General features: G+C 63.2%; 1 protein-coding gene across 2 annotated transcripts; it reads right to left on the reverse strand.

The window, feature by feature from the left end:
* Nucleotides 1–573: 573 nt before the first annotated feature.
* FGF17 (fibroblast growth factor 17) lies at nucleotides 574–5,360 on the reverse strand. Of its 2 annotated transcripts, none has more exons than XM_037152847.2 (5): nucleotides 5,326–5,360; nucleotides 5,148–5,184; nucleotides 2,178–2,322; nucleotides 1,879–1,985; nucleotides 574–867 (listed from the first exon to the last, which is right to left on the reverse strand). In XM_037152847.2, exons 1-5 carry the CDS (start codon nucleotides 5,358–5,360, stop codon nucleotides 574–576), a joined length of 618 nt encoding a protein of 205 aa, XP_037008742.1. The 2 variants fall into 2 exon arrangements, with proteins under 2 accessions (XP_037008742.1, XP_037008741.1); XM_037152846.2 differs by having other exon boundaries at nucleotides 2,178–2,355.
* Between the last annotated feature and the right edge of the window lie 3,846 nt (nucleotides 5,361–9,206).

Consider the following 9,206-nt stretch of genomic DNA (forward strand, 5'->3'; position numbering starts at 1 on the left):
GTCCCCGCGCCTCTCCGAGAAGCCAGTTTGTCGCCAGTGGGTGTTAAGAGTCGGATCCCTCTACCCCTCGCCCCCTTCAAATGCCAGTTTGCAGGAAAACCGTTTTATTCCGGGGCTGGGAGCTGGGGGGTGGGGGTGCAGGCCTGGGGAGTGGAGTATGAAGAACGGTCAACTCTCTTTTTTTCCTCCCTTTTTCCTTCCTACAGTCTGGCTAGGAGGAGCCGGAGGCTGGCGCAGGCTGAGTGGGTCACCTCCCAACAGCGCCTGCCACACCTCGAACCCGCCAGCCTTGCTCCTCCGTTCGGTGTCTCTGGTCTCGGGGGGACACTACGGCTCCTCTCCTGGGGCCTGGCCCACCCCTGGGGGCCTGGTCCCCTTCGGGGTCCAGAAGGTAGCCCAGAGGGGTGGCCAGTCCTGCCCCTCTGCAGCCTGGGGCGCTGGCGCTTGTTGGTCCTCAGGACCCTCCTGGGGGTTCTGGCTCCCCTCCCTCCACCCTAGCCCCATCTTTGGATTAGGAAGGGAAGGGGAGGGGAGGGCTGGTGAGGGGCAGCTGCCCCGCCCCTGTGTTCCCGACTACGTCAGGGGCTGCGGCCTCCGAGTGCGCTTGGTCCGGCGAGTGGGGGCTGAGCCCACAAACTCGAACTGTTTCTGCCTCTCCACTTGGTTGGGAAAGGGCAGCTGGCCCTCGTAGAGGCGCTTGATGAAGTGAGCCTCGCGCTGGTTCTGGCGGCTGCGGGAGGCCTGGCGGGGCCGGCCCTGCCGCGTGAAGGCCATGAACCAGCCCTCGTGCCTGGCGTTCTGGAAAGCCGTGTAGTTATTTTCCAGCACAATCTCCGTGAACACACAGTCTTTGCTTTTCCCGCTGGGCTGTGGGGGAAGGAGGGAGAGGAGGGAAGTTGGTCCACCCACCCTGTTTGGCTTCTCTGCCTTAGGGGCCTATCTTAAGACTGAGGAGGGCAGGGAGCCCAAGGATTTCTGCCTGGAGGCGGCGCCCTTGCTGGAGAGGCAAAGGTGGGAGAAAGCAAGGGGCTTGGTTTGGAGTCACGTCTGAACTTCATACAGGTTTGCCATTTGGAAGTCGCACACCTTGATCAAGGTGTGTGAGGCTGAGCTTCACTTTCCCGAGATGTGGCACAAAGACCTAGGTAAGGGTGCGGCTCGTGCACCGCAGGCGGGCCCTCGTGCATGAGAAGGGTCTCAGTCTGGGGGTGGCGTGGCTGGGGGGGCAGGCTCAGTCTCTGATGAAGAGAAGAGGCAAATGTTTACAGACACCGACCGTGTCCAGGGCCACACGAGCACCCCTCTGACCCTGTGGGTGGCTCTGACTCTGTGCCCATCTTTGTAGATGGGCAGCCTGAGGCTTGACAAAAAAAGGCAAATATTGGGTGAGAGGTGCCAGAACTGGAAGCCAGGACTGACCAGGGCTGAGGGAAATGGAATTCTCCCTGCGTGACAGCCAGTGGGAGGTCACATGAGTCAGCAGTGACACTCGCAGGTGGCTGCACTAGCACCTGGTGACACTAGCAGGCAGCCGGTGTGTGCTTTGCTGGTTGGATCCCTCGGAGCCCACTGACCTCCGGGGAGCTCCTGATCTTGCACGAGTGCCCACTTTCAACCCTGGTAGGTGCCGGAATCCGTGCTTACGGATGCTGGGAACCACCCGGGGAGTCTGAGCCCCAGGCCTTGTGGGCCGTCAGTGCCCTCACAGTGCTGTGGACACAGAGGGACTCACTGAGATGGGAGTGCAGAGGTGACTGTGGTGGGTGAAAGCAGAAGAGTCGCGGTCCACAGGATGCAGGGAGCAGGATGAGGGCGGGCCCTGGGTGCTCCCCCCAGTGAGACCCCCGTCCAGCACCTGCTCTGTCCTCCGGGCCTCACCTTCCCGACGAGCTTGCCCCTCTTGTTCATGCAGATGTACTTCTCAGTCTCAGCCCCCTTGATGCGGACCCGGCTCCCAAAGGTGTCTGTCTCCACGATGAGCTTGGCTGTGATGGGCGAGGGAGAGGGGGACCTCTGTCCATGAAGGTTGCTTGCCCAGGGGGCTACAGGGGCCCCCCAACCAGCCTGACCTCCAAACTCAGCTGGAGCACATGGGAGGCCCCCACACCAGATCTGAGGATGAACCAGGTGAGGCTGGCCAGGGCTGTGGGTGGCCTCAGGTGAGGGCTGGGTCTCACCAAACTTGTTGCCGTCCTCAGCGGTGGCGGAGATACGACGCCCGGTGACCTGCACGTGCTTGCCGCTGGTCCGGCTATAGAGCTGGTACTCACGGATCTGCCGCCTGCTCAGCTGGTCGGTCATGGCGCCCTGGTCCCTCACGTACTGGTTAAAATTAGGAGACGGGTGATTCTCCCCCTTTGCGGTTACCAAGGGAAAAATAGTGTCAATTTGCTTTGGGCAATACCACTGCGGGTCCCTCCAGGGGAGAGGAGTGCAGAGGGGAGTGCGGTGGGCCCGCCACCTGTCCTGGGGAGGAGAGGTGCAAGGTGAAGGGGGCAGAGGCCCGTGACCTTCTCAGGCCAGTGGGTGAGCCAGCCATGACCTCCTGGCTCCCTCTCCCGCCTGCAGCAGAGAGCCAGCGGTTGCCCAGGCCTGGCGCACTTGGTGGAAGGGTGCACACTCGGAATCATGACTCCGGGAGCCGGCAGGAACCTTCAGAGTTGTGGTGGTGTCTGACCCCTGAATTTCGTGGAGGAGGTGCGCGGGTGGCACAGCTGGTTAGGGGAAGGACCCCTGTCCTGTCTCTGGCATTGGAGCTTGTCACCTCTCCAGAACTCTGAGGTCTTGGCTCTGTTGCCAGGACAACCAGATCTTCTCTCCATCCTCCCTGCCAGCCTCGAAGGACCCGACGCTCAGCACATGCGCACGCACACGTGTGCACACACAGCAGCTGATCTGTTAGGGTCGCTGGAGAGCATTACGAGGGCCCTGAGAGCCCTGCCTCTAGGCTTCTGCCGGACCCCTGGAGAGCACTTCTTTGTGGCAGGTGGAGTCCGGCTGCCCTGCCTCTCCCCGGGGTACTCAGGGCCCTCCGAGAAGCCAGACTCCCTGCCAGATCTCCTCCCTCCAGTGTGGGTGGGGTGCCTTCTTATGGGGGGGCAGTGAAGGCAGCTGCCAGAGGTGCTATAGGCCTGGGCCCAGGGTTGCTCCTTTGAGGCCACCTGCCTGTGCCACGACAAAACTGAGGCTGGTGGCCAGCGCTGCCACCACCCACCCACTTCCCCAGGAGGCTTGAAGGGCTCTGTGCATCCACATGACAGGGCAGGACAGAGGCAGGATAAGTTCTCGTCCAGGCCGGTCCCCCTCACCCATCAGCAGCACTGAGCCGGAGACAGGCCGAGCCTGGCCCCTCTCTCCAGCCAGGTGCAGCCTGGATGGCGGCTCCGGCACTAACATGTTCCTCTCCCCACCTGGCCCTTGTGGCCTGTGCTGAGACAGCCCTTCCCTGTCCCCAGTCCCTAAGCCCAACAACCATCTGGATGGAGCCAGACTTGGATCAGCATCTGTGAGGGCCACTCTTTCCTGGAGGGAGGGGGGCGAAGTGTCCGATGGAGGAAGGGAGGTGAGGGAGCAGCTGGAGGCCCACAGTGCAGCCTGCCCCCGTTAACCCTTCCTGTCACCGTTCATTTCCAACTTCAGTGCGGCCCAGGCCAGGAGCCTTGCCAGGGCTGCAGCTTGGGAGACCCCAGTCCAGCCCACGCTCCTTCCTGGGAAAACCTGAGGCCTGCATTTGGGATGGGGGACCTGCCTCCCTGCCAGGGGGTGGGGTCTGGTTGGCCCAGACCCGCGATGGGGTCCGCCTGTCCCCAGCCCCAGTCGCCTGGCCCAGGTTCAGGCCCTCCGCCCTTCTTGGCGGCCAGCCTCCTTCAGGCCGTCTGTTCCAGGTCAGGAGCATAGAGCCCCCCCCAAACCCCCTCCTTTCCTCATCCCCCTTCAAGCCCTGCACAAAAGCAGCCCCACGCCCCCCCACAGCCCACAGCCCACAAGCCGCTCTCCCCGCGGGACCTTGCCTGTCCCTTTCATGTCCCCGCTGCGGGGGACCTCCCCTTCCACTGCACAGACAGCTGCTTGTCAGCCGGCCCCTCAAGCATGGCTGTGGTCCGGCCTGCCGGCCCCCCCTCCGAGGGGGGCGAGGGGGCACTTCAAGGGGGAAAGGACAGCTTTGCCACCTTCCCTGAATCCTGAATGGGGCCTCAGCCAGGCCATAACCGCCAGGCCAGCCACACCATTGTGCTGATTCCCCTTCCCGAGCAGGTTGGGCCCACCCCCAGGCCCCTCCCGGCCAGGCTGGGGGGCTTTCTTCTTGCTCTCCCTGGATGTGTGAAGCTAAAGGCCTGGAACGGGGGCTTGAGCAAAAGGGGGAAGGAAAAGGGGGGTGTCTCCCTCTCTCTCTCTCTCCCACCCCCCCACTGCTTCAAAGGCAGTCCCTTTCCCTCTCCCAGAGAAAAGGCGTTCACCTTCAAAAAAAGTCCCCACTGGATATGAAGAGAAGCGGCCTCCGGCCTGGGAAAGCCAAGCACTCTCCCCAGCGCGGTTCTGGACCAGTGCATTTTAATAGCTGCACTTTTATGGAGGATCACAAAAAGGGACCGAGCCCAGTGCTGGGGCTGTGCTGGGCCCGGAGGGAGGTGGGCATGGGGGGCCGGCCTCGGCGGGGGGGGGGAGTGTGGAGAAGCAAACCCCGAGTCTTGTCTCAAGCAGCCTCTTTGGGCTTGACCTCACTGCCTGTAGGTAAGGAGTCCCCAACCCTGGCTGGCCCCCAGGACGGCCCCCCACAGGACATCTGTGTTGGTGGGAGGGGGGTCATGAGAGGGACACACAGGTGGTTTTACATGGAAACCTGTCCCTTCAGGTACAAGCCTCACCTGAGCCATCACCTCCACCCTCTTCCGGCCACACTGGCCTCCATCCCTCGTGTCCGTGCTGCCCGCGCACTTAGCCTTGGAGTGACCCAGTGTGGAGGGAGGGTCCGGGGAGGGAGGACAGGTAAAAACCTGTCAGTCCCCAAGCCTGCAACAGCCCCTTCTCCTACCCCCTCCAAAGGCTGAGCCCCTCGAACACCAGAGAGGCCAGAACCTGCCTCTGTGTGGCGAAGGAGACTGCCCCCTGCCCGGGGGGGGGGGGAGATGGTGGGACAGGACACCTACCTGAGTTTGACAGCAGAGAACGAGTAGCTGCAGACACCTGTGTGGGGACGCGAGGCAGAGCCAGGTGTGGCTGTCAGCGGCGCCGCCCCCCGCCCCCCACCTCCCCTGCCAGTCTGGGGGGGGGTCCCGCTAAGACTAGGGCTGCCCGACGTGGCAGCGGGGGAGGCCGCGCACTTACAGAGCAAAGCTGGGCAGCAGGCGAGTGGCTCCCATCGCCGGAGAGGTTTCTTGGGGCAGCGGCCCCCCTGCCCCCAAACTCAGGAGAAGATGTGGGCAGTCCCTGGGGGTAGAGTCCCAGAGAAGCCAAGGTCTCTTCAAGCCACAGGTTTTCAGGGGGGAGAGAGAGGAGGAGAGGGAGGGGCGGAGGAGGAGAGAGAAGAGCTGGGAGGAGGAGATGGAGGAGGGGGAGGAGGGCGTGATGGGGAGACTGAGGTGTGAGGTGTCCACCTTCCCAGCCAGAGAGACTGCAGAGCCGCCTCTGGCGGGGCTGCCAACGTCTCCTGGGCTCCAGGCACAGAGGACAGCGCTGCTGGGGCCTGCTTGAGGGACGCTGGCCCCTTGGTCCCCAGTTGTCTCGACCCTCACGGACCCGACGGCAGTGCCCCTCCTCTCCTTGAGGCTGGCCTCAGGTTTGGTGCCTGGCTCACTCCCCGAGGGTGAGCGGCAAGTGTCTATCTGGGGTCGCCGGGTCTGGCTGGGGACGGAAATTCCCAGAAGCAGCCTTAAAAGGAGGAGCCTCCCTGCAGGGGGCAGGAGGTGGGCTTGGCCGACGGTGCTTCCACTGCTCTGTGCCCCCAGAGTCCCCGGTCTGCACTCTGGCCACAGGGGAGGAGGGGTTAAGACGGTCCCGACTGGCAGCAAATAGCGGGTGCCACAGCTCGGGGGCCCGGGGTGAGGGGGAAGGGGTGGCTGGGGCTGTGGAGGACCCCCATGGAGTCCTGAAAACTGCTTGAGGTGGGGCCTTGGCAGCTTCCTCCGAGAGACAGGCAGGAGTGCCCAGGATGCCGGAGGACCCAGAGGCAGCTCGCTGTCCTCAGTGGGTAGGTGGCCAGAGGGCCATGTTCTGGGCCTCACTCACCACCCTGGAGCCTCTGAGGACCCCTCCCCATGTCCCCAGGTCCCCTCACAGCTGTCTGGGAGGAAGAGCCCACCAGCCTGTTCACCGAGCTCTGGTCCCACGGGGCTCTGTCCCAGGCCAGTGGCGACCCGTGCCTGCCGCAGGCCAGGGAATCCGGGCTCGCCAGCGGGCAGTGAGCTCAACCCGGCCCAGGTAGCAAATGAGTGCAGCAGGGTCAGGTCCGCAAAGTCCCAGCTCTTCCTGTTCCTCGAGGGTTGTGTCTGGGGTCTTTCTGCTGTGTGCACACCCTCAGGGTCCAGCACCGCCTGTAGCCACAGCCCAGGTCTCCATCCCTCCAGAAGGCGGGGTGGTGGTGACCTCTGGAGGGGGCTGGTCCCCGGAGACCTCTAAGGGAAACCCCGCCTTCACTTGGAAAGCTCACCCCTCGCTCAGTCTTGGGATGGGGTTGGGGGGAAGGGGAGCGTGTCTCCGTGCCCCTGGGAGGGGAAGGGGAAATGCTGACTGTGGATTGATTTACCTGCAGAGATGAGGGGGAGGGCACAGCTCTCACCCCAGGCCTGCTTCTCACCTTCCTGAGCTGGATCAATCCACAAAGTTGTCTGCCATCCCCCCGCCCCAGACACCTCTGCCCCTCTGCTGCAGCTGCCCTGTGCACCTGGTCCCCCGCCCCTGGGCTCCCCAGCCATTCACGGGGGGCAGGGGTGGGGCTGGGAGCCCGAGCTGGCCCCCATCCCTGCATAGCTGGGGTGTCCAGGGTTGGGATCAAATGGGAAGAACGTCAGCTCTAGGAAGGGTCTCAGCTCTCAGGGATGAGGGTGTCACCGCTACTTGGTGGCAGGACCGGGACAAGGTATGGATGCCTGGACTCCAGGCCAGGGCTGACCCCTCTGAGAACACACCCTGCCCACCCGCTGGCCATGCTACTTTGACCAGGCTGCCCCTGCTGCCGGCGTTGCGCTCCCCCCCTCCCCTCACCTCACCAGGGACCCACCGAGACTCTGCTTCCTCCGTAACACCCCCCACACCTCCCTGCTGTGCTTGGTGCTGGCTCTGCTCTGTGACCTGGAGCCCACACCCTGCCAGCCTCCAGCCTCCAGCTCCCAGGTAGGGCAGTGAAGGCTCCCTCCTCCTGACCTTCAGCTTTCGGTCACAGGTGAGAGCAGAGGTGCAGGGAGGAGATAGCCCAGGCTTGGGCCTCAGGTGGGGATGTGGAGGGTGGGGACAGATGTGTCCTAAGGTGAGGCAAGGGTGGGACATTCTGCCTGGGCCCAAGGCCTCTGAGCCTGACTTCTGTAGATGGAGGAAGGGTCTGCATCATTGGCCAGCCCCTAGCCCAAGCTGGGTCCCCATGGTAACAGATGCCAGTGGTCAAGCCCAGCCTTGGGGTGCAGCCAGGAGACTGGTGCCAGGGGGCTCTGGGGCATGGCTTGTCTCGCGGTGTGACATCGTCTGCTCTTTGTCCCTTCCCATTCTGCACCTGCAGGCTTGGCCTCAGACGGGGCTTGCTCCTTTACCCCTGGACAGGCCAGCGGTGGTCCCACGGGGGGAGGCAATCTGAAGGGGGGAGGCAATCTGGCCTGGCCTCTGGCTCTGTGCCCTGGGCCTGGCCGGGACCAGCTGTGTGACCTGTGCAAGTCCCCTCACTCCTCTAGCCTCAGCTTCCCAATGCAGAAAAAGGAAGTGACCGCTGTTGGAAATGTCAGAGCTGCCACCGTGTCACTGAGATGAAGGACACTCCCTGAGAAGTGACAGATACCCCACAAAAATGGGCGGAGGGGACAGAGACCCTCTTCTGGTGGGGGGGGCCTCAGCTCACCTAAACTTTGACTGACTTTCCCAGGAGGTGATAGGGAAGTGAGAAGTAGCCCTGGCTGCGTGGGGGCTAATCCCCACCCCCTAGTGACAAGTCCATGCCCACCAACTGGGCCGTCTCACGCCTGCTCCCCCTGAAAGCCCGGCTGGTGCGGACACAGACTCACGGAGCCCACCTGTGGACCCACCACTTGCCACCACCTGCTTTGATGCCAGCCCACCTTTTTCCAGGAGAGCCAGGGCTGAGGGGGGGCGGGGCCTCTCCGGACGCAGGTTGAGCCCCATTTTTGTTTGCCTCGCTGGCTGCCAGCACAGGGAAATCAAACTAGAGGCCAACGCTACAGAGGGCGGGCGCTTGCTGGGTCAGGCTGAGCGTGGCGTTGCTGTGACCCAGCCCTGGGGCTGCCCCTCCTGGGGCCCCAGCGAGGCTGGGAGTCCAGACCGAGTTCTAACACCTGCTGTCAGTGTACGAGACTTGAGCGCCCACTGGTGCTCGCTTGTTCCTCACTTTCCTCACAGTGGTTAAGAACAAGAGCTCTGGGGCCCCACTACCTGGGAGTGAATCCTGGCTTCTCCACTAGCTGTGTGACCTTGGGGGCAAGTGATCTACCCTCTCTATGCCCCCCTGTCCACATCTGAGAGCTAGGGCTGGTAACACTCCCCACCCCGGCAAGGTTGGGGGGGGTTAACAGGACAAGTCTGTGCTCAGGCGCAGAGCGGTGCCCAGGTGAGGCATCTCCACAGTGGTCACACCAGCCTTCCTCCCTCTGAACCTTTAAGCTTGCTCTGCTCAAGCTCTTTGCACCCTCTGTTCCTGCTCCTGGAAAGGTCCCACCAGCTCCTCTAGGCCGCTTCCCTTGAGAAACCTTCCCAGATCTTACTAAACAGCACTTCACACCCTGGAAATCAGCCCGTTTCACTTCCGCCAAAGCCCTGGAAAGTTACTGGAATTATGTTGGCTCCTGTGTTTCCACCAGGCTGGAGGTGACTGGAAGGTGAGGAGTTGTCTTGTCCACCTGTAATCACTGTGGCAGGAAGCCGTGGTGAATGCCAGCTGCCTCCCCGGAGCCGGACCCCAGCTGGTGTGCCTGTGCCCTCCGATTAGCCCGAGGTCAGTGGCCTGTCCTCCCGTGGTAGAAGGTGGGCAGGGCTCGCTGCACCCCATGGGG

The sequence above is a fragment of the Artibeus jamaicensis genome, unplaced genomic scaffold (genome assembly GCF_021234435.1).
Source record: "Artibeus jamaicensis isolate MK-2021 breed Jamaican fruit bat unplaced genomic scaffold, CSHL_Jam_final contig_477, whole genome shotgun sequence".
Lineage (NCBI taxonomy): Eukaryota > Metazoa > Chordata > Mammalia > Chiroptera > Phyllostomidae > Artibeus > Artibeus jamaicensis.

Bases quoted from the DNA above. Each gene is read 5' to 3' on its own strand.
- FGF17 (XM_037152846.2), bottom strand. From the start codon at position 5,360: ATGGGAGCCACTCGCCTGCTGCCCAGCTTTGCTCT. The intron at 2,356-5,147 runs GTAGGTGTCCTG...GTAACCGCAAAG, and splicing joins TTCTCTGCTGTCAAACTCAG to GGGGAGAATCACCCGTCTCC. The intron at 1,986-2,177 runs GTGAGACCCAGC...CGCCCATCACAG, and splicing joins TGAGGACGGCAACAAGTTTG to CCAAGCTCATCGTGGAGACA.